The sequence below is a fragment of the Lampetra fluviatilis genome, chromosome 1 (assembly GCF_964198595.1).
Source record: "Lampetra fluviatilis chromosome 1, kcLamFluv1.1, whole genome shotgun sequence".
Taxonomy (NCBI): Eukaryota; Metazoa; Chordata; class Hyperoartia; order Petromyzontiformes; family Petromyzontidae; genus Lampetra; species Lampetra fluviatilis.
Window position 1 is genome coordinate 41425364 of NC_136275.1, and position 25247 is coordinate 41450610.

Consider the following 25247-nt stretch of genomic DNA (forward strand, 5'->3'; position numbering starts at 1 on the left):
TGTCAATGTTCAGGACTGTAAACGTATCAGTTGATCGCACTATGTCGTACAGGCGTGAACATTCAGAATACAATACGTAAAATAGAAAACAATGTTGTCCACAAAAACAAAGCAACTGCTTTGACAAAACAAAATGCAGCTCCACAGAAGGCCGCAGCATCTTTTGTTAAATGGCCTTTGGGGACTCTTTTCATCCTAACACAATCTCCCCTCCACCACTCTCCCACTGCTTTCTCTTTCTTCAACTTTTCTCTCTCTCCCCAAATGAACAAATGCCTCAACAGCTGCCTCCAATCCCTTTGTGATGGCTCTGGCGGTCACTCCGATGGTTTTCACCAAACGCTTCCAAGATGGAAATGCAGCAGCAGCACAGCGCTCTCCGGTACAGTAATCGTTACTCCACTCAAACTGGAGAACGGAATTTAGGGGATTCCAATGACCCATCGTGAGGTCATAAAAATTATCTCTTAAAAACCGGGTAATGTGCATCAGCAGGTCACGTTTTAATTACCCAGGGCTGCGGAACTTCTTTCAAAAGGCGACACATCCCTGAGGATTAACCCTTTTTCTTTAAAAAATATGACCCCAGAAAAGTGACATATTTAAGCTTTAATGCTGAACAGTTCCCGTCCCGCCAGGCCCACGCGGTGACGACGACTTCACAACGAGGTCACCAGGGGCTGTTGGCGCCGCGACCGTCCTCCGCCGCTGACCGCTGGCACGAGCCACCGCCAGGCGCCGTGCCCTTTCGCTTTACGGCATCTCAAGGACTATTACCGGCACCACAATTTGGAAAGAGCGCCTATATTTACCACAAATAAAAAACAAAAATAAATGCTGCATCAGTTGTTGCTAAACTGTCCGCGTTGCCGAGCGTAGATATACAACGCACGTCCCTTTGTCAATCCCCTGTTGAATGAAGACCTCCTCATGCCGCGCCAGTCGTGGGGATCGTTTGCCCGTACTTCACCGTAATTCATCAGTGCAAGTTGGCGAAGGAGGCGTCCGCTGGAGTTAGCCACGGGTGGGAATCGAAATCCAGTCACTGGGTTGGGAGCGGAGTGCGATAACCACTGCCTTTACAGTATATTCATCCACAATTGCAGAAATATCAATTTACAAGCACCATTCGGTGCCGGAAAGTCACTAGCAGTTTCATCTGTGAATTGAAAATTTCCTGTCATAGGGACGTGTAATTTCCACTGCTGGCTTAGGACTGCAAATTGCGATAAGCAACCGACCCTGCTGGAATGGGGCCACTGACTTGCAACTAAATGCAGCACTGTACCACGTGCCGCACCGTGCCGGCTGCGTGGAATTACAAGAACGATGCCGGCGATATTACACAGCGAAGAAACGGTCTCTCTTTGTATGGCGTCGACTTGTTGTGAAAGAACATTCAGAAACGATACACAAACAAGCCCAAGTGATGTTTACATTAAAGTCTGTATCAGGTTCCGAGTCCGATGTTCAAATCCCATTACCATGGAAATTACCATATCAAGATACAGGGCCCAAAGATTTAATCATAAGTGCGAAGCGTTAAATTAGACTGGCTAAACAAAGCTAAGCATTGATTATTTTTATTTCAAATACACTGTAGCGTAATAGTCGTCAATTAAGAGCCGGCACTTGATCTATGTGCCCACAGCAAACTTACATGACTTTAAGTGTAAAAGTTTCCATGACCTCTTATGGTTCTGGCCTCTACAGGTCAAAGGGTTGAATCTAAGTGTGTGCCGCACAAGTCAAATTAACAAATCCGCGCCCAGACTGAGTACATAAAACCAACACTTTGGAGTTGTTCGTGTTGTTCAACATGATGTTCGGCATTTCACTCTGTGCGCTCGCAGCTTCTTCAGGAAAGGCATTGGACATCATGCCAAACAACACACAGTACAATGGAGCGCTACAATCGCACAAAGTTATTTTGTAAAAAATCCGGTCACGTGGTAAACATTCACCCGATCTGTCTCTTGCACCCCGTCGGCCGACTCTCCCTTGACCGCTGCTAATTGGCTACCGAGCTGTGGCTCTGGGGGTGAAGTATGAGGGGGAAGCCCTGACACTGCGTGGCCCTGCCCAGCACCCGGAGGCCACTGGGGAGGGATGAGGAGGCCGAGGCCAGAATCCCTCGGCCGGCGTGCCCCGCGCAGCAGCCAGGAGGCAGGAAGGCCGCGGGGTAACGAGTTGGGGCCTCCAGCACCGGTGAGGGGAGCTGGGACCGCGAGGGAGTGCCGCTTGGGGTTTTTGGCTCGAGGCCCCCATAGGTTGTTGTTGACTCCACAAGAGCCACGCATTCCATGGAGCAGCTCGTTTATAAATTAAATCCATATTTTACAAATTATAATTATTTTTATTGACTAGGTACATGGCTTTTATTTCAGTGCACATTTACATATACTGTACAGTGTATTTGTTCAGTATATTTGAACTCTGTTACCCTGCAGTATATTCTCATTTCAAATATTTATGGTTTTCCCTGTTGTTTTACAAAAAGAACCATATCCCATATCACACTGCATGCAGGATCATGGTGGATAATTAAGTCTTCATGCAGCAGTGGATTGATCGTGGCCGATGACGATGATATTACAACATTAACATGTTTGTAGTGAAAGGTACACATTCGGATGGTGACCATATTTTCTGTCCCAAGCTTAGCTATACTTCCAATACATAAAAAATGCAAACTAAAAAATGTAAGTAATTATAAAACCACGAATGGATAAAGGCCTCCCCATACATTGATCATGTGTTTTTACCATACTTCATCACTCTCTCGTCAGTGTGGGGGAGGGGGTGGGACAAGATCGATTCTGATACCACACGCCACGGATGTTAACCACGGCTGGTTATCAAACTCGGGTCACCGGGTTCATAGGACAGCTGGCTAACCACTCTGCCACCACTTTGCTCCTTCGATTATAGTATATTAATTTAAATCAATTTCTAATGGTGAATACCTACAACATCGGTGTAGTGTTTCAAGTTAAATATAAACAGGAAATCCAATACTGGTGAGAAATACTAGTAATGGAACATTTAACCGTGAACGAATCCACATGTGCGTCCCAGCATTTCACAAAAGCCATGCAAAATTTCTGAACCATCACTGTGGTCTTAAAAAAAAACTTTACAAAATGGATTCGGAAGCATTCTTTAAGGCCTCAAAAAAAATTCACATCTAGCAGCACGCGGGGCCACAGCCATCACAATCTGTGCGGAGCCTCTGGCCCTCGTGAGACTTCCATTCATTTGTCAGCAGCAGCAGCGTGGGCAGCACGGCAGGACGTGGTGCGCTCCGCATTCAGGGAGGAAACTCCGCTATTTGCGCCCTCGCTCCTCCCGTCCCAAGCGAAGCGAACGAGCAGCCTCTCCGGGCAGAGCCTCGACGCGCTAATTGGGAAGGGTTGAAGGGGCAGGGAGGCCCCGTGGGGATTCCGCGGGGGGTCTGGAGTGTCTTGATGTGCCGCTTTACCCGAGCAAATTAAACTGCGGCTGCCAAGACGCAGCTGAGGGAGGCCCTGCAGATGCTAACGGACAAAAGTGAAAAACAGACTGTACTAAACGTGATCACTGCTGCGTAGGCTGTCGCGGTTTTGCGCAGCGTGCTGAATGATTGTTCAGGAACTGAACGTTCTTGAAGAAGCGCCCAGCATGTGTAGTGAAACGTCAACATATTGTGCCGAACAACAACGCGCGCTACGAGCCAGACACCCCAGAGAGTGATTGGTTGTACATTTGAAGGCTGTATACTTTGGACTCACGATTACACTCATGCGTGGCAAGTCTTAAATCAGGATGAAACCGGTACAGATGTCTTGTTTGTCCTTCTGCTGTCTAAACAAGCTCGGCCCCATCCAAAAGGCAGTGTATCGAATATGCTTCAGAATGGTTATGTTATCTTGACATGCAAAGCATGTTGGGATGTGTGTTATGTTCTGCTGCTGAAGACAATGTCAATATAGCTTGGCTATACAGCACTTAATAGAACGTGGATTGTATTAGATATGCTACATATGAACCTTATGGCGGTACCCCGGGGTACCATAGTACCCCACTCTCGCACGATGTCCGTGATGCAGTCATTCTTAGTCTGTTGATGGTCGGCGATGCGGCAATCGACTCATCTCGACGAGCTGTACACGATGCACCACCACGGTTCGTATGAGCGTTCAGGGTTTCAGCGCAATCGTCCTCGCTGTGTTTCGACATCCCGGAGTAGCACTGATTTCGGATTGATTGGTACCCCAGTAGCGGAGTGAAGTACACCCCTTGAAAAAATAGTGTCCCAGCAACAAAACATTTAATTGCCTCGGACATTTTGTATTATTTGGTACCCCGGGGTACCGCCATTAAGATCATATGCAATACTTTAATACTAATGTTTAGTGCTTATTAGTGCACGCGAACACTAGCTAAAGGGTACTGCACAAACCATGACGAACATCAAACAACATTTATATGATCGTGCTCAGAAAATAACCAGAACAGGCCTCTAAATGGACAGGAAACACTTCCGTCGTAAATGCAGTTTCCCAAGCGTCTCCTCAAAACCTACACGCAGTCATTCACCCGTGAAATTCGCATCGTTACTAAGCTGTGGATGGTTGTGGCCGTGGTGCATTGGTGAGAACACAGAGGTCCCCGGTTCGATTTGACCTCCCGGCACGGCAGTGGAAACAACGACGAGCCTCGTTGTTAAAATCCCTCTCTGCCTCTGTCCATCCAACAGCGCGCATGGATATTGAGAGACAGACGCTACCCCAAGGCCTAAAAGTCACGACTGGGCTCTTGTTCTTGCCGTCTTCCCCCCCCACTGTGAGGGAACAAAAGGGAACCTCTCCTTGGGGGGGGGGGAGAGGTCTGCCAGAGATGGGAGGGGAAGTATGGCAGGCAGCACCTGCTGCGGTGAAGAGCCTTCGCGAGGTCGACTTCGTAAGAATTTTTCCCCACGCACTTTTTCCTGACAATCTGACTGGTGATCTTGAGCCGCACGCAAAACACGAGTCAACGCCTACAGTTCACACACAGACCTCCCGCCTGTCCTGTCGTGGACGAGGGCCGCCCCGCACCATGCGGGTCGCGGGGGCTATCTGACCGTGCGGGTGGTGAAGGCCTGACGGGATGCGTCGCATTCCGGGTGATTTCCTCATAGCCTCCACCGGAGCAGCATTTTTTTTACTTAAAGACAAAGTTTTGAAAGTTAAATGTCTCCTTGCCCAAATGAGCGTGGGACGGTGCTCATCTCCATTGGTGGCCCTTAAAGGGGTGGGAATTCTACATGCCTATTAATTGTTATGGAGAACTACAGTTAAAAGCAAACGGTATAAACAGAAATATGATCTAAATCCTGTCACAGCTTGGCCATGTTACACAGCGGGTGAGATAAATGCACGGCACGCTTGCTTCTCGCAACACCTCTATGTGGTTGGTCACATTTGACTCAAGAAGAGGCAACGCACGAGGCTATGCGGGGAGCGCAGAGACTCTGAACGCCGCAATGTCTGGATAATCGCAAAGCTGCTGCTGCTGTTTAATGGGGCCCACTTGACCTAATAACACACATCCTTCCAAGAACATTTAATAACGACGTGAGGTCTGCGCAAAAAGGAAACACAGACATGTTATGGAAGAGTGATTAATCTAAGAATAACCATAAAAAAACAGGCCTAAGTCCTCTTCCCTATCACGGGTCAATGGAATAAACATAACGCACCCAACTAGAATAATATACATTTTGCATGCATTTTTAGGAGCAGCTAAAGTTGTATCAGGAAATTAAGCCCGTGTTGCATTGCCAATAAAGTACTGTATGAGCAACCTTCTTGGCAGCATTTGAGGCCAACCAAGAAACACAAAGGACTCGTGAATTGGCGTATTTGTGACTTTCTCGGACTCAAAAGGGCGAAAGGCTTAAATTATCATTAACACGCTGCTGCATTAACGCATTCACAAAGAGCCGATGCAGGGTGCAGCAAAACCCCCGCTGCCATTGTGCAGTGTGCATTCCCACCTGCTGATGCTGCCATGGCCGTTTCCTGGAAAAGTTTCTGGAGGCTCAGCTCTTGCAATTCTTCAAGAGAAAACAAAAAAAAACTAAAACTGCTGCCACGAACGCAGCTCAGCGCTCCGAGTGCTTTCCGTCACCGCCCCCACAACGCATCCCACGGCGTTGGACGGTGCTAAATTCTGCTCCTCATTCCGCCGCTAGACACCGAGCATCGTTCTCCTGCTCACCGGGTGCCAAGGCTGCCCGCGTGTTTCCGTTGGCCAGGCTTGCAGCGGTCCGTGGGGCGGCAAGGCGGGCGGGCGGGCCGGTGGGCGGGTGTGCGAGCGAGCGAGCGAACGGTAATGCCGCCTGCCTCGCGGGAGGCTGGGAGCTGTGGGCTCACGGCGAGGCTGCCCTTCTGGCGCAGCAAGGGCTGTGGTCGCTTCTGGAGTGAGAACTGCCAAGCTCGCTGTGACGTCAACGCCATTCTGCAGCTGCAGCAAGGACGTCACGTGGTGGGAGGGACAGAAACTCCCTCCCGCCCTCCGTGCTCAGAGACGCAGTCCCAGTGCCCTCCCCGATCAGTAACTCGCGGTGTACTTTGGATGCCTCAACAGGGCATTTACTCTGCCAACGAAGGAACTTTTGAACGTTTGTTATTACACTTTTAATACCACTGCGTACTAGAATGATTAGCCACGGCACTGTACAAGTGCCCTCGTTTAATTTTAAGACCGGTGTGCTTGAACACAGTAACTGCTTAGAAAAAATCGTGGCTAATTCATTCTGGAAAAGGTACAAATCAGGAACAAACTTATCACTGACTTTTCAATTTAACAATTGCATCACAAGCTCTTCAGAAAAATTCCCATGAGTAACTTTCCAGTCATCTTGTTACTACAGACACAGTTAATGAACCATTAACCACGTTTCTGTTGGCAAACATGATGATTAGTAAGTTTAGTGCATTACACATAAATACACATATATTGTGTGTAATGCATACAAAGTGGGTATATAAATGTATCCAAAAACTTTACACAAACAACAAAACACACATATCTAACTAACGTAAATCTATACACCATGAATACAACACATGTGCATGCATGCGCACTGGCACTAATTCATAACACAAGTAGTAGTTTGTAAACCGAAAATGTAAATTCCTGGAATAGCTAAATGGTAAAAGAAAACTCAAGGCCAGAGTTTCTAGGCTGATGTGGACAAAGCATACATTTCAGATGCCAGAGTCTGACTCAGAGATCATGAGATTCCGAGGCAGCCCGTTAAGAATGGGGGCCTCTGAGCTCAACCCCCCCAACTGTGGGGCCCTGCGCATTCACTCGTCGCCCTGGCGAACGCTAATGGCTCCCGCGGCCACTGCCGTTCCCGCATACCGACCAGTCGGCAAGTCGGTGCGTCACCTGGCCGCGAGCAGCCCGAACCACGCAGCTCACAACCGCCACCAACGCCGCCACCACCAGAGGCCCCAACGCGCCCTTCACTAAATACGCTCGGCGCAGTCTTCAAACGTACGTTCATGCAGAAACAAAGAGTCCCGAGTAGCCACACTGGCTATTTTAGGACAAGTGTGGTTAGCGAGCGCCTATGAAGGTAGGAACGACGCACAAGGGGGATGGTATGTCCAGCACCACGCCCTGCAGTACCATGCTGACACACACGCACAGACGGTACCTCTGACTTTCCTTCTGACATCCATTTACATGAAAGCAGTGTTGGAGTAAGTAGACCGTGTTGACGTTGGTGGCATCGTGTGCACTACGCACGGATGGGTGGCGAGCTGCCCACACACCAACTCGTGGCGGTGCTGCTGCTGCATCCGTTACCGCCAGTTCCCACTGTGGCGAGGGAGGGGCCGATGGGCAAGGATCAGAGACCGCAGGCTCCTCCCAAAGTCGAAGGTCTGAAGAACTAAAAATACGCGGCCTCGAGTGTTTACAGCGCCCACTTTTTCAGGGGCACGGAGGAGGGAGGGGCGTTATGGAAATGAGCGGCGGGAGACGCCAGGGAAAAATTATCCGGCATTGAGGCGAGGACCCCAATGCTGTAATGTGGCCACGGCCGCGGCCTGAAGACGCGGCCAAAAGTTACGACATGACACAACTCGGGGGGAGGTTTGCAGAAATGTAAATACGGTTTCACCACGCGACCTCTGGATAAATGGCTATGTCAGGAAATGTAAACACAATGCAATCTAAAATCACGTGCCTCATGGCTCGCCGCACGTGTCTCTCAGGGCGTGTGAAGCACCTGGATTAAAACATTCACAAGGACCCGTGCTCTGGGTCTCCGTCTGTGAATAAGTGACGTATACAAATAAATATGCTTTCCATGCAGCATTGCAAAAATAAGTACATCTAATTTTATCAGATTATTTTAAATTAGGACGAATTAAATAAACATCCATGGCAATTTCCCATGATTCAAACAATAAATAACGTGGGGCGCCGCGGTGGCGAGATGTTCACTACCTCACCTGGCATCAAGGAGAATCGTGGGTTCAATCCCAACCCAGACCCTTGTATATTTTGAGTTTGCATGTTGTCTGGATTATTCTCCGGGTCCTCCGGTTTTTCCCCTTGGTTTTGTGGTGAGCGACATCCTGGGACACCCCCACCTTAACAAGCCTGCGCTGACCAGCGTGAAGTATGGTACAACGACGATTATGACCGACAAAGTGGGGGAGGCCTTATTATTGTATAATTCATTCATACGATGCCAAAAACAAAAGCATTAACGATAATGCGTTCTATCCTAACCCCAGCCGAACAGCTGTGCATCACGTGGCATGCGATCTGTGGCCATGCCCTTCCCCTCCCTGCCACGGCTGGTGGCTGGACTTTGACGATCGCAAACAGAAGTCCGTATTTAGAGCTGGGATGCCACAGTGGCAAAATGTTAACTACCTCGCCTGGTATACAGGAGGTTGTGGGTTCGATTCCGACCCTGACGTCTGTATATTTGGAGTTTGTATGTTCCCCCCGTGTCACGTAGCTATTCCTCCGGGTCCTAGATTTTTCCCTCCACATTTAGAATCAACATGCTTTTACAGTATTTGGCTGCTATAAATGTCCAAAAGAAAAGTCACTTCATTTGGATTATTATTGTGGCCAGGTCGCTTTTGAAAAAGAGCTAGATAGCTCAGTGGCCCTTACCTGGTAAAATAAAAATAGGTAAGTTAAACTTATAATGCATCCCTTAAGTCGACGATTCGTTGGAAATTTGCAATTGACTGATTTTTTTCGTGGTTGATTCCTATGCCCTCTTTAAAAATGGCAGCCTCCCCCATACATCCTGCTTTCTGAAGGTGGGAAACCCCTGAGAAGCCACGCCCAGCATGCCTGATGTCAATAACATCACCAAGCCTATCGAGGGTGGAGCCGTCCCTAGGATACAGCAAATCGTGGCGACTGCCCCGGGCCCCGCGCTTTGGGGGGCCCAACATTTAGACATCACGGTGTCAGACGTAATACTTACAGTTTAGTTTGAAGGTGTCGGGGGGCCCACATGGTGGGATTTGACCCGAGACCCCGCACCTCCCCTACGGACGGCCCGGATCGTGAGCGCCCGCACCGTATTCGATAGTCTTGGAGGCATCCACACACTGGAGCCACCAACAGCACCGGGCGGTACTCATCACCACTGGCTGATGTGAGCCAATGGTGGTAAATTCCTTTATTTCTATAACGTGGGTACATCATATCTCACTAAATTTATGGAGAAATAGTTTTTGCTTAACGGTTTTTTCTCTTGACACAGATCTTTTCAGGAACTCATCTACTCCTACTGTGTTACACGAGAACTTACCATTGTGCATTCTTGCTGTTACATATACGGCGAGTTGCTCCACCGTTTATGAAGCCAAACGACAGTATTAACAGAACCGTGCACAGGTCAGACGTGGCTCGCAGATGACAGAGCGGCCCCAACAGCTGGGCAAGTTCTCAGACTGGGTGACCCCTTGCCCTGGGCGGCATGTTCCCTCTCTAAACAAAGAGCAAGCACGGAGCGTGCGGTGGGGAGTCAGCGCAGTGCTCTCCGAGCGACAGGCATCCGGAACTCGGTTCTGAGCAAGTTTGCTACAGCTCAACCGCGAAGAAGTGCCCGAGGAATACGGAGCGGACATTGCTGAGATCCTGGCTTGGAATCCAGTTCCATGATTAAACCGGGTTCTCAATTACGGACGGTCCCTGCCCACTCACCAATGACTAACACAATGGAATTTGATAATTGTTTTTTTACCCTTCTATCTGGCAACAAAACTGACACCTTTTTTACAAGGAGTCATGTTTGCATAGACTACAATTCCTGCAGTCATAATGCCAAAAAAAACACAACTGATAATGTATGCACTGTCCTTGAAGTTGATTGGTCCACACCCGAGACAGCTTTCCTTAGAGCCTAGTCTCACATGGGTTGGACCAGATGACGCCAAAAGGCGCACTTTGTTGCCAGATAAAAGGGTAAAAAAACACAATTATCATATTTTTTACTGGCAAATGAGGTTCCAATGGTACAATGGAATTTTTCACCGATTATAGCTCCGCATGAAAATGTCCAGGTTCGATTGTGAATTTACCACACAATAGGCACCATTCGCTAGACATCAGAGATACATGTCTGGTGTGGATAACGAAGGCTTCCTCTTGTGTGTAAGCACAGGAGCGCATCTTCTTGAGCCACTCACCGTCACAAATGCTTCCGAAGCGCTTTGATTGCCTGCTTGCGGCAGCGGCAGCAGCTGGAGGGGCTGGAGGGCTGCCGTCTGCGAGCAGCGGTTTGTAGGGACACGCGTCGTCGGGGAGCCTCGGGGCGGCGATGAGCGACTTGAGAGCGGCCGTCACGGGGAAGCCGTCGGCACCCGAGTTCCTCACCGAGCGCCCCGCGTAGCCCTGGCCTCGCCCGTGGATGTCCAACTCAAAGGGCTTCTTGAGATCTGGAGGAGGGATAGAAACGAGGCGTTGCAGGCAGGGGCGTCGGGGTGAGTCCACGTCGCAAATGCTTCCAGATCATTATTGGTTGTTATAAGCTATTAAGCTTATTTTTTCCAGGTGAAGTGCACTGAGCTATACAGCTCTTTTGCAGAAGCGACCTGCTCAAAAATGATAGCTCAACGAAGTGGCATATCGTGTGGAAATTTATAGCAGCAAAATATTCTCAACACATGTTTATTCAAAATGTGGAGGGAAAAACCATAGGACTCGGAGAAAAATCCACGCGACCATGGGGAGAACATGCAATGTCCAAATATACAGGTGCCAGGTTCAGGATCAAACCCCCGACCTCCTGCGTACCAGGTGAGGGAGATAACATCTCGCCTCCACAGACAGAATCTGCAAAGTTAATCCTCCCTGCATCATCACGGATAACAGTTTCACTGTACCATGCTTATATGAAATCTACACAAATCGTGGCTACTGACCCACTACTGAGCCAACTGTTTGTGCGCCACTGTACACTAAAAGGTTCTATCTGCAGCACAATCAGTGTTTATGTCACGCAATCTAAAAAATACCATGTTTTTGTCCAAAATGTGGTGGGCGTTTTTTTTTACCAAATATAAACAAGTTCGGGCTGTCCGGACACCTACAACACCCACAATCGCTGTTTGAGTAATGTACTCAGCTGTGTGCACTCCAGGTAAACCCAAATTGGAACCAGGAACATCGTCAATCATCGCACTCCCCGGACCTCTTGGCATCACACATAAGAGATCGTTCAACAGTACCAACGTGGTTTGCACAAGTCCGCAAACCACATGCTAGGAGGGGTGGTGGTGAAGCATAATTTATGCTTTATTAACGCACTAGATTGTGCGTGTGGCTGGGGTGGATCGGGTGTCAGCGCGATGAGTCACCACTGAGATCCTGGATTTGGATTTCTGTTACGCGTGGTTAGACCCATTTCTTGCGGAGTCCATGGTCTCACCCAGGCACCAATAGCTGTACACCAAAAACACATCACATTAAGATTGGTGTTTCACTCAAATGGACTAAATTCCGGCTCTGAGAATTCAAAATGTAAATTTCTCTGTTGCAGAGTTTGTGGGAAAGTATGGCCCGTAATCTGTGGATAAAAATAATGCCTTGAAGGATTCTCAGAAACAGTTATGTAATATCACTTCCCACTGGTTGTTCTCAAATACATGGGGTTTTGAGCTGCCCTGGAGGAGGTCTGAATGGATACTTCCTCTCATCGTCGTTTCCAAGAGAACAATTTGAATAAAACTAGGTCAAAGACAATGTTTTAAAACACTCAAATAAAATGATAACGCACTTTCTGACATTCAACTATGCAATGTACACTACCTGTGAGATTGATGGGTGGAAAAAACCCACACACCCTTTCATATTGTTTACATGAATACTGAGCAATCCCTTAAGTCTACAGTTGGTGCAATTTCCCAGATTATAAGACGTTCACCCGCAAAGCAAGATGTACTCCAAACTCATGCCGTGTCATTAGAGCTACAAAAATCTCACCACACACGCAGCACACAGCTTCCCGATTATAAAACCTTTGTTTTAAATGCAGGGGAAAATATGCATTCCTTGAATCCGGAGAAAGGGAAAAAGACAGAAACATTAAAACATTATTTTAAGGCACCACTTGCTTGCATGAGAAGTATGGCCATGATAATTGTTTTTTTACCCTTCTATCTGGCAACAAAACTAACACCTTTTTTACAAGGAGTCATGTTTACATAGACCACAATACCTGCAGTCATAATGCAAACAAAAAACACAACTCTGATAATGTGCACTGTCCTTGAAGTTGATTGGTCCACACCCGAGACAGCTTTCCTTAGAGCCTAGTCTCACATGGGTTGGACCAGATGACGCTCTAAGGAAAGCTGTCTCGGGTGTGGAGCAATCAACTTCAAGGACAGTGCACATTATCAGAGTTATGTTTTTTGTTTGCATTATGACTGCAGGTATTGTGGTCTATGTAAACATGACTCCTTGTAAAAAAGGTGTCAGTTTTGTTGCCAGATAAAGGGTAAAAAACCAATTATCATATTTTTACTGGCAAATGAGGTTCCAATGGTGTAAAAGTATGGTCATCTCCATTGTGGATCCTGAGAACGATTCACTCGTGAACGACGTTGTTGTCGTTCGGCAGCAGCCGAGTACCGCGTTTGGATTTAAATTTGGTACAAGGCAGGTGAATGGTCCAGGAACGTGGACATCGTGTCGCTGAGGTTCTGTGACAGTGGGAGCCCCCTGCTGGGGTTAACGACAAAGCACAGGGGAGGGCCCATCGGCTGGACACGGCGTGAACGTGGTGGTGCAACACATTCGCCCGGTGCTGTACACGGTTACGAGACGAAGGCTGGCAAGGCCCAGGTGCAAGGAATGGAATGGGCCCCACCACGCGTTGTGCAAGTTCGGTCTCTCTTCGTATCCCAATTCCGTGGTGCCACCCACACGCGCGATAGCTCGGTCCGCTGGTTCCGAGGACGCAGATGGGCGCCGGGTCTAATGCCCCTCCACAACAGACGGCGGCCAGGGCTGTGCGTGCCATGAGAATCGCCGCATCAGAGGGGAGCGCAGCACGAACGCTGTGACCCGTAGACAGGGCCGTCCATGGGGGGGAGGTGGGGACTGGAGCAAATCCCACCATGTGGGCCTCCTCCTCGATGCCTTCAAACTAAACCGGGACTATTACGTCTGACGCCGTGATGTCGGAATGCGGGCCCCCCCAAAGCCCAGGGCCCGGGGCGGTCTCCCGATTCACCGCACCCTAGGGACGGCTCTGCCTGCAGCTACTAGAGAGGCACGCTAGCCGGGTGATCGCGCACGCACTGCATGGATGGCAGCCCTCCAAAGAGAGCGGCGTCATTTCCCTTTTGATTAACCATAATCTGTTATAGTGTGTTTCCATGCTTGTTGAAATACATTTCTATCGCAAAAGGTCGGCGCTTGGAGCTTGGGAAACGTCATCTTAGAGAAGGGCAGTGTTTCATTTATTTATTCATGCTGCTTTCTGTGCAGCGGCGCACTTAGCAGAGGCACAGACCAGAGGCCCTGCACGTCCTCTGTGGGGATATCGAGTTCCCAATTACTCGGAATCGCCGGTTTGAGCCTCATCAGATGGTGCACATGAGCAAAAAAAAATCTGTTGACCTTTGACAAACGCTGCAATTAGCCATGATTTGTAGACTTATTATTTCTGCTGGTAAGAACTGTATTTAAATTATAGGTCAACATGTTGAGAACAATGTGTAAATGCATTAGTCAGAAATCAAAACCCTTACAAACTTGAGCACCAAAATGTATTTTAAGGTAGCCGAAGCAAACGCAGCGATTCTTTTTCAGTTGCGAAATTCAAGTTCCCACGATTCGGATCAAGAATCCACCAACAAAACGGCGATCAACTCATAGCATAAATACAGTTCATGATATGAACATTGGGGTGGAGTGGTGGTGCAGTGGTTAGCACCCTGCACCTGAACCTGGCTGGCAGAGTTAGATTGCTGGCCATGACAAATCTCCATGGCAAGCGCTATCTGAATCAGTCATAAGCCTCTGCTCCTTCACCAACCTGCACCAGCCATCAGAGTGAAGTATGGTCAAACAACTCCCAGCATGGGAAGACCATCGACAGTTTTGACAGAGCTGTAAATTATTTATATAATGATTAAGTACTAACTTACTACTTCAATAACAAAATATTCCCTGTGTAGAGGAGTAGAGGAGAGTGGTGGCGTCGCGTGCGCTGTCCGGTGCTGTGACATCACGGGACGTGGGGTCGCACGCGCCGGGCAGTGCACGTGACGTCTCGCCTCAGAGGGTATTTAAGGGAGACCCCGTGACGTAAGCGGGGTCACTGGAGGAACGGGGATAGTGGAAGGGGTGAAGAGGGAACCCTTATAGTGATACCTGTTAATAAACCCTGGCGGAAGCCCCTAACTCACCTCCGTCTCCGAGTACCTCCGTCTACAACAGCAACAACTACTTAACAACTGGTGTCAGAAGTTTACACCGTCGCCAACATGTCAAAAGCGGGCGCACGGCGTAAGAACCCACCGGCACATGACTTGGAGGGTGCCGAAGGCGGAGAGGAGGCTCCAGCAGTGACCCCGGAGCCCGGGACCCCGGTGACGGTCCCCATGGAAACGAGCGGGCCGGAGCGGGAGGATTCGGCTGCGGGGAGTGCCAGCTCACCGCCGCCGCCAGAGACGGAAAGCGTCCCCGCAGCTCTGCTGCACCAGCTCCTGCAGGCGGTGGGGCAGCTGACCGTCAGGTTGGCCGAGGTGGAGGCACGGACGCAGCCAACCGCCCCGCACTCGAGACGGGAGCAACTGCCAACTGCCAACGTTGAAAGCGCCGCCGTTTTCCCAGCGACCGCTCCACCGGAAATGACCGTCATGTTGGCTGCGACGCAATCCGCGGCGGCCATGTTGGCTCGGGAGACGTATGCGGCCGCTACTACGGCTGCGACGCGGCGGGCGGCGGACTTGGCTGCCATGGCGACCGCGACGCCGCGTCTCTCCACCGACGCGGCCGGGGTTTCTCGGCACGCCGCTCCTGCGGGACCAGCCGCCGGCGACGACGCGGCCCTACATCAAGCTGCGCCCGCCGGGGGGGCCCCGGGTAAGTACGCGCGTGCCGTCCTCGCCGGGCCGCCGGGGTGGGCAGCGGCGGCTGCCGCTGCCCCGTACATCGCTGTGCCGCCGGAATGGGCCGCGGGTGCTGCCATGGCGACCGCGACGCCGCGTCTCTACACTGACGCGGCCGGGGTGTCTCGGCACGCCGCTCCTGCGGGACCAGCCGCCGGCGACGACGCGGCTCTACATCAAGCTGCGCCCGCCGGGGGGGCCCCGGGTAAGTACGCGCGTGCCGTCCTCGCCGGGCCGCCGGGGTGGGCAGCGGCAGCTGCCGCTGCCCCGTACATCGCCGTGCCGCCGGAATGGGCCGCGGGTGCTGCCGCGGCTCCACCTGTCGCTGCGCTCACGGGGCCGGCCACCGGCGATGCCGCGGCTCTGCACCTCGCCGTGCCTGCGTCCCTTGTCATGGATGACGCCGCGGCTCCGTGTTATACCGCCGCGTCTTCGGCGTGGCCCATGGAGGCTGCAACGCCGTGGTGCCTCGCCGCGTCGCGAGAGGTTGCGGCGGCTGCGGCCGCTGTCCCGCACCTCGCTGCGCCGGCGGGGTGGGCCGCGGGGGCCGCCGCAGCTCCGTGTTATACCGCCGCGTCTTCGGCGTGGCCCGGGGAGGCCGAAACTCCGTGGTGCCTCGCTGCGTCGCGAGAGGTTGCCGCGGCTACGGCCGCTGTCCCGCACCTCGCTGCGCCGGCGGGGTGGGCCGCGGGGGCCGCTGCAGGCCCGATTTATACCGCCGCGTCTTCGGCAACGCCGTGGTCCCTCGCCGCGTCGCGGGACGACGCCGTGGCTTCGTACGCCGCCGCTGACAGGTGGGTCGCGAAAGCGCAGGTGCCTTCACACCTCGCTGCATCTACGGCGTGGCCCATGGGGGCCGCAACTCAGCCGCACTTCGCTGCGTCTACGGCGTGGCCCATGGGGGCCGCAACTCAGCCGCACTTTGCTGCGTCTACGGCGTGGCCCATGGGGGCCGCAACTCAGCCACAATTCGCTGCGCCTACGGCGTGGCCCATGGGAGCCGCAGCACCACCGCACCTTTCCGCGTCTTCGGCGTGGCCCGCGGGAGCCGCAATGCTGCCACCGCCGCACCACGTCGCGTCCGCCGGGTGGCCCGCAGGTGCCGCTTGGCTTCCACACCTCGCGGCGCCGCGCGGCCAATGGCAGCGCCGGTTACCCGACGTTGCGCCGTTTGTCGCGCAAGGGGGCGACTGGTCGGCCTTCCAGGACCGGTTCGACGCGGCATACATGTCGGTCGGCTGGTCCATGGAGGAGGCCTTGCCGGCGCTTCCGACCTGCTTGGACGAAAGGGCTCTGCAGGCCTTCAAGTCCATCCATCCGGCCAATCGGGCTACACTCCCGGCGGCCTATATCCAAATGGCCAACGTTTTTGAGCCGCCGTCCACCGCGCAGCTAAAGTTTTCATTGCGGCGGCGGGAGGAGGGGGAACTGCCGCTGGCCTTCCGCTGCTCGCTCCTGGCCCTGGCACAGGCTGCATACCCTGACCTGTACGGCAGGGCACTTGATTCTATGGCCTTGGGGAAGCTGCTTGACCTGGCAAGGGAGCTAGGAATTGCTCTGTCGATCAACAATGATCGGCAGATCACATCCTTGGCGGTCGCCGAAAACATTCAGGCGCACCTCTCCCTCCGCCAACGGCCTCAGATGGCGGCGTGTGCGGGGGTCCCGGCGCCGGACGGGGGGGTCACCTCTCAGGGGGTGGACACCCTCGCGGCCCTGGCGGTGCCCGATCGTCGAGGAAGGGGGGCGGGTGGTCGCCGTCCGGAGCAGCGGGGGCGGCCGGGACCTTCCCGTCCACAGGAGGCGGACACGGTGGCCTGCTTCCGCTGTGGTCAGCGGGGCCACATTGAGCGGGGCTGCCGGAATGCCCCGGGGGCCTTTGGAAAAGGGACTCCACCTTCTCCTAGACCCTCCTTGGCATCGGGTCCGGGGCCCCAGGCGAGTCGCGACGCATCATCTGCGCGGCCGCTCCCTTCACCTCATGCATCTAGCGGGGCTAGGACCCATCGGCATGGGGTTGTCCTCGAAGGGTCGGGTGCACCATCGTCATCACCCCCTCAATGGCCCAGACAGACCCGCCACTGGGATGCACTTGCGCATAGGATGGTGGCGGCAGCTGCCGGCTCCTCAGCGGTGGCAGGATATGTGCAAGGGGTGCACGTTCGCCTCCTGGTGGATACGGGGGCATCGGCCACCATTATTTCGGAGGCCATTTTTGGGCTGCTACCCCGCAGCGTGGGTCCGTTAAGGCCGGTTCGCGGGGCTTGTGTCGCCGCGAACGGCGGCAGTTTGGGCATCTTGGGCCACGTTGTAGCGTCGGTTCGGGTTGACGAGATTGAGTTGGCCGGGCCGATTTTGGTCTCCAGGACCTTGGCAGTGCCATGCCTCTTGGGGACCGACTTTTTGTCTAGGATGCCCATCCGAATTCTCGTTGACCAGGGCTGTGTGGAAATGCCGTCAGGGAGGCGGCTGAAATTCCTACAATCGCCTACCGTCCTGTCTCCCTTGGTCGCCGGTGTACGGGCCTTGAATAAAGTGCCGGTGACCGTACCACCGGCGTCACAAATCCTGATACCCCTTAGGTTGCGCAAACCGCTCGAAATGGGCTCCACGGAGACGGGTATCCTCCTGTCCCCGTCAAGCTACTTTTCAAGGACGAAGGGGTTGGTGGGCGCCTTGACAGCCGTGTCGGGGGGCCAGGACCTTTTTTTGCAGGTCCTCAATTCGGGACCCTTGCCGGTCGTAGTCCCGGCCGGCGCCGTTTTGGCACACGCGACCCCGGCTCCTCCACCCGAGAGCGCTGCCCCGGATGGAGGGGTCGTGGCGGGCGTGATGCGCACGGGGGACCCCGACGCATCATGGATTGCCACGTTGTGCGACGAGAATGCCTCGTTGTCCTCCGGGGAACGTCGGCAACTCCGCGACCTCATCGAGCGGTTCACCGATGTATTCAGCCAAAGTAAGTTTGATCTGGGTCGCACTACTCTTTTGGACCACCACATAGACACGGGCGACGCGGCCCCTATTCGACTTAATTCCCACCGCTTTAGCCCAGCGGAAAAAGATCATGTCCGCTCGGCTGTCGAGGAAATGTTGGCGGCGGACATCATCTCCCCATCTACTAGCCCTTGGGGTGCCCCCATTGTGCTAGTCAAGAAACGGGACGGGAGTCTCCGGTTCTGCGTCGATTTTCGTAGATTGAACAAGATCTCGGTGGCTGATGCATATCCATTGCCTCGCATGGATGATTCCCTGGACGCCCTCTCGGGCGCGCGGTTCTTTTCGACTTTAGATTTGCTCTCCGGCTTCTGGCAATTGCCACTGGATGAGGCCTCTAGACCCAAAACAGCGTTCCGCACACCCCAGGGGTTGTTCGAGTTCAATCGGCTTCCTATGGGTCTCCATTCGGCCCCGGCCACCTTCCAGCGTCTCATGGAGATGGTCTTGGCGGGGCTGCAGTGGGAGTCTTGTCTAATCTACTTGGATGACGTTATTGTTTTTGGCCGTACGTTTGGCGAGCACTTGCAACGCCTTGAGGCGGTGTTCGTCAAAGTGCGTGCTGCTGGCTTGAAATTCAAACCCCAGAAATGCCACTTGCTACAACCATCGGTGAGGTATTTGGGACACATTGTTAGCACGTCAGGTGTCGCCACGGACCCGGATAAAACGGCTTGTGTCCGGACGTGGCCGACTCCCACATCTGTCGCGGAGGTGCGTAGCTTCGTTGGCTTCGCATCGTACTATCGCCGGTTTGTCCGCGATTTTGCGACCATTGCGAAGCCACTGCACGCCCTTTCCGCCAAAGGCCAAAGGTTTCACTGGGGCGCGGAGGAGGAGGCGGCTTTTGCGGCGCTTCGCACGGCCTTGGCGGATGCGCCGCCCTTGGGGTACCCGGATTTTACGAAACCCTTCCTGCTCGATACCGATGCCAGCGACACGGGAATTGGGGCTGTCCTGGCCCAGGTGGTCGACGGGGTTGAGAGGGTGGTAGCCTATGGCAGTCGCGTTCTGTCCTCGACGGAACAGCGATATTGTGTGACCCGGAGGGAACTTTTGGCCATAGTTTATTTTGTTCAGTTGTATAGACCATATTTGTACGGTAGGCTGTTTACGGTCCGAACCGACCACGCGGCCCTGCAATATTCGCTGAAGATTAGTCAGCCCTCGAGTCAGCTGTCTCGCTGGCTCGAAGTGCTCCAGGATTACCCCTTTGATGTAATCCACAGGAAGGGGACACAGCATGGAAATGCGGACGGTTTATCCCGATTGCCGGCAGGCGGTGGGTGTGCTTGCGCCCTGGGCTCTAGCCGTTGCAAGGCCCCAGGGGACGCCGCGGCCCAGTTGGTCGCGTCGGCCGAGGCGGACACCCCTCCAGGTGCGGCGTCGCCCGCGGATTTCGGCCTTGGACTTCCCCGGGAGGTATGGTCCGGCTTGCAGATGGAGGATTCCTCTCTGCTGAAGCTACGGCGCCGTGTCGGACATAAGGCCCGGAGCTCAGCTTCGTCGGCTGCCCCGGAGATCGCCGTGCATGACGGACTACTCATGCGTTGGGATGCCCAATTGGAACGCTATTGTGTGGTTGTGCCCACTAGCCTGCGTGGTAAATTAACCCGAGCCATTCACGAGAAGCTTATGCACCTTGGCTACCACAAGACCTTATTGACCCTTAAGCGGGACTATTACTGGCCGGGTGTTGAAGGTGACGTGGCACTGATTTTAAAGGGTTGCCACGACTGCGCGCGGAGGAAGGCCCCAGTTGTCCGGGACCGGGCCCCGCTGCAGTCCATCCGGGTTTCTCGCGTTAATGAGCTCGTGGCGCTCGACATTTTGGGGCCATTCCCTGCATCCCAACGGGGCCACAAATACCTCTTGGTGGGCGTTGAGTACCTCACACGTTGGCCCATGGCATGGCCTTTGGTCGATCAGTTGGCCTCTTCTATCACCGAGGCCTTCGTCCAGGGGTACGTGTTTGACAAGGGCGCGCCGGAACAATTGTTGACTGACCAGGGGCGGAATTTCTCGTCTAGGTTGCTCAAGGAGGTGTGTGACCTCCTTGGCACCAAGAAAATCCGCACCTCGCCCTACCACCCCCAGTCAGACGGGATGGTAGAGCGCTTGAACCGCACCCTTACGTCCATGCTGTGCCACCAGGTGAACACGTCCCAGTCAGACTGGGACCTGTTCGTCCCGGGGGTCTTGGCGGCGTATCGGTTGGCCCCTCATGCCTCCACGGGATTTTCGCCTTTTTATTTGATGTACGGTAGGGAACCGGAGCCCCCGGTGCACGTCCAGATGGACGTTGGCTCCTCCAAGAAGGGGTCGGCGGTGCCGACCCCTTTGAAGGTCGCGCTTGACCGGCTGCGCGAGGCGCGACAGGCCGCTGCCGAGAATTCCGCAAGCCGGCAGGCGGCTAATGAGCGGCTGCCCAAACACCAGGCAGCTGGCCTCCCGTGGATAGCGGGTCAAAAAGCGTGGCTGCATTGTCCCCAGGTCCCCGTTGGCACATCGGCCAAATTGCATCGCCCTTGGCAGGGCCCTGTGGAGGTTGTGGAGGTCCGCCGGCCGCAATGCGTCCGGATTCGGTTCGGTCGCCGGCAGTGGATAGTGCACCCGTCCCGGCTCAAACGTTATGTTCCATCTACCCTGGGGGATCCACCCCCAATTCCGGAGCGGCCGGCTGATGATGTGTCCGGCGTGCCTGACCGGCCGGGTCTCGCTGACGGAGGTGACGTCCGACCTGTGTGTGTGCCCCCAGGCCCCTCCCGAGTGAGGCCGACAGAGACCCCCCGGTCACCGGAGGCCACGGCGGTGGGCCTGTTGCCCGCTGACGGGCCACCTGCATGGGAGACGGACATCATACGGGGGAGCGGGCCAGCAGCGCATACCCGCTCGAGGGGGATGCGGCTCCGGTGACGGCCCTGATGGCCGTTCAGCGGGCCCAGCCCCTGGCGCCCGTTCGGCGCTATCCGGCGGATGAGGCCTTCGGGGTCTATTTGTCTTGTTTTTTGTTGTTGCTGTTCTGCTTGAGGGGCCGTGCTGCCCTAAGGTTTAGTTTCTAGCAGCCGGTTATACCTTCAGGCACACGAACTCGTGAATATTCGGTCTTCGGTCCGGTGTGGGGCCCCGCTTGCGGGGTGCTTGCAGCCGGGTCGGCTGTTTTTTTTCACGGGGGGGGGTGATGTAGAGGAGTAGAGGAGAGTGGTGGCGTCGCGTGCGCTGTCCGGTGCTGTGACATCACGGGACGTGGGGTCGCACGCGCCGGGCAGTGCACGTGACGTCTCGCCTCAGAGGGTATTTAAGGGAGACCCCGTGACGTAAGCGGGGTCACTGGAGGAACGGGGATAGTGGAAGGGGTGAAGAGGGAACCCTTATAGTGATACCTGTTAATAAACCCTGGCGGAAGCCCCTAACTCACCTCCGTCTCCGAGTACCTCCGTCTACAACAGCAACAACTACTTAACACCTGTATAGCCTTCCTACAAAGACAGAAATTCCCCGAAAGTTGAAGAACCCTTGCTGCTCTACGCGATGCCGATTCGTGCTGCTTCCCTTGAAGGTGCCCGCTGTTAACTCCTGGGGCGCCGCCGCTGTCAATTTTCTCACCGGAGATTCAGAATGATAATTACAGGACTTCAAATGGTCATATGACGTGTTCTGTGTGCGAGAGATTACAGTATTTTACAACTGGAAGGTCATTTCTGTACTTTAAATTCACATACCTGGTCATGATCCTGGCAGACAGGTGTGTGTGTGTGTACGTGTGTGTGTGTGAGGGAGGGTGGCATGTGTGTGCAGATTGCCCTAGATGACATCATCACAACTGTCTGGACCACAGGACGGGTTCTGCAGGATTGGAAGGATGCCCTGGTGCCCCCCCCCCTCTTAAAAAATGGGGGACTGCACAGACTGTAACAACTATAGGGGGCATCTCTCTTCTGACCGTGCTGGGAATGGTCCTGGCGAGGATTATTCAACATCGCCTTGCCAGGCACACTGAGGAGAGGCTTGTGGAGCCCCAGTGTCGTTTCAGACCAGGGAAGTCCTGCACGGATGCCATATTCTCTATCGGTCTGCTGCAGCAGAGGTGTAGGGAATTCCAACACGACCTACATCTCTGCTTTATTGACCTGGTCAAGGCCTATGATACCATCAACAGGCCAGGACTCTGGGAAGTTCTTCGTGCTTTCGGAGTCCCTGACTCTTTGCTCACAATCATTAAGGTCCTTCATGATGTTGGGCAGGCCCGGGTAAAGCTACGAGGCCAGGAGTTGGAACAATTCCCTGTTCACTTTGGGGTGAGGCAGGAATATCCTCTGGCTCTCAAATTATTTAACATCATCTTTGACCACGTATTTGGAAAAGCTTTCCATGGCTGTACTCGAGGAATTTCAATCTGGTGCAGATACAACGGGAGACTGAGCAATGCATGGGTGCAGTGGAGGGATGGCTCCCTATTGGTCAACCATATTATGTATGCTGATGATCTGGTGATTGCTGCTCACTCAGAGGAGGAGTTCGAGGCGCTGCTGCTGATCCTGGAGTGTGCCACTAAGAGGTGGGGCCTTACCATTAGCCCCACCAAAACTAAGCACCTCCCTGGGTATTTTGTGCCATCAAAAACTCCACCCCCTCAGCTCCTCACTGGTGATGGAGCAGTTGTGGAGTGGAGATTCCCATACCTGGGCAGTGTGCTTAGGACCAACTCTGGTTTGACACCTGAGGTCTCACTCCGAATCAGTCAGGCCGCATTATCTTTTAATCAGCTGTGTAATGCTGTGTGAAAGCTACCTGGTCTGTCACTCCGCACGAATCGTCGGGTCTTCTCAGCCACAGTCATGCCCTCCCTTCTCTATGCTTGTGAAACGTGAAGCCCCCTAATGGAACATCTGCACCGGTTAGAAACATTCAGGCTGGCCTGCCTCAGATCCATCCTGGGTATAACCAGGCTAGATTGTGTGAGCTCACAAATCCTTGAAAGATTTGGACACATTCCCATCAGTGTGCTCCTCTGGCAGGCAAGGCTGCGCTGGTTGGGTCAAGCCTCGCCACAGCATGCCCAAGCAGTTTGTGTTTGGTCGCATAGAGGGGGCTAAATGGGCACGACATGGGCTGAAGAAGAGGTGGACTGACGCGGTACGGGAGGTTGTGGAGCTGAGTGGACTTGCTGACGACTGGTACCAGTGGTGTCAAGATCGGCCTCTATGGAGGAGGCTTGTGAAAGACGCTACTGGACAGTTGGAGGCAGTCGCCCTCCAACAACAACGGAGGGCAGAGGAGCGATGCTAACAATAACAAGCGGAGCGCCGGGCAGCTAAAATGCAGCAAGTTGGCACAGTAGGGGGTACAGCTGGTGCATCTACCAGTCATCTCAGTCAGCCAACTCATGGCACCTGCTGGGTCTGCCCCGAGACGTGTCAGCGAGCCTTCGACACTTCACGTGGCCTCAAAGTGCACCTGGCCTGGCATAGGCCGTGGTGACGTCACTGTTACTTCGTGGCGAAAGGTGGGTATTGGTGTGCGTGTGTACACGTGCGTGTGCCTAGTTGGGAGCAGTAGCGCAGCGATCAGCGTGCTGCACTATGAACTCGGTCACCCGAGTTCGATTCCCGCTAACAGCCACCGACACCGGTGACGATTATCTGAACCGGTCTTAGGCCTCCCCTAGGTCGACTCGGTCTCAAATGAGTGCCTGGAGCGGTGTGTAAATATCGCCACTGGGAAGTCAAAGGCGGCCGCGCACGGTGCTGGCCACCCACCCCCACGTGTGCCGTGCCGGCCTTTATAGATGCTACTCGCTAACGGCACTTGCCCCAACAGTATATCCAAGTCTATACGGGGGGTCTTTGTCTTTGCCGTGCAGCGATAAGGGTGGAGGAGCACTGCAGTAGCCGCAGCAACATAACGACCACGAAGTCATTATTTCACGACTAATAAAGATATGCACTCTTTGGGTCTTTCGGTAAAGTCACGTAGATAGAAAAATAAAAATCACGACGTTTAGATCGCAACACAAGCAATCGTCATCGGGTGAAAAAATACAGCAGGCGGACTGCAGAGGCAGGATAAAGATAGCGGGAGAGCTGCTGCAGCAGCAAGAGGTTATAGAGGTTTGAGATGGGTGCAAGCCAAGGGTAAGTGGGGGCGGGGCTAGAGGTGGAATTTACAAGTAATAAACCTCGGCCATTGTATCACATCACTACGGTGCTGAAGAAGCCATTGTGTTGCTAGAGATTAGAGATTAGCATGTCAATGTGAGACGGCTCCCGCAGCAGCGGCTGTGTTAATGAGACACATTCAGCCGATTAAACAACGAGAGCCACCGCCAGCCAGAGGTCGCAAACGGGTTTTGATTCCTTACCCTCTACCCGTGCCCGGCCGCAACAGGGTCGCAAACGGGTACGGGTAGCCGGGTATCGGGTACCCGATTGCGACCTCTGCCGCCAGCCACATCGAGGAAAAGGGAAGCAGCGGTTATGTTAGTGAGACATTTAGCCTCTTAATGTAAAGATATTTAACAAGGTAAAGTAACTCAGAGAGTCGGAAATAACTAACATAGGCAGGTAGGATGGAAGCAGCTCAGCCAGTTATGACTTTACCTGGTTAATA

The 25247-nt window shown here is 53.5% G+C and overlaps 1 protein-coding gene across 6 annotated transcripts in view; it reads right to left on the reverse strand.

Moving 5' to 3' along the window:
• The window catches only part of LOC144936331 (septin-9-like), a 51766-nt gene that overhangs the window by 23601 nt on the left and 2918 nt on the right, over positions 1-25247 (reverse strand). Inside the window, exons 1-2 of one of the 6 annotated variants that reach the window (XM_078863432.1) lie at positions 9497-9555; positions 7786-7857 (exon numbers count right to left, since the gene is read on the reverse strand). Coding sequence is in view for 3 of the 6 variants with exons in the window: in XM_078863424.1 (XP_078719550.1) it covers positions 10707-10955 (249 nt within the window). In the remaining 3 variants the exon portion in view is untranslated. Of the gene's footprint in view, positions 1-6019; positions 6224-6243; positions 6427-7693; positions 7858-9496; positions 9556-10706; positions 10956-25247 lie in introns of those variants that run through there. The other 5 variants (XM_078863424.1, XM_078863430.1, XM_078863425.1 and 2 more) reach the window with 5 other exon arrangements.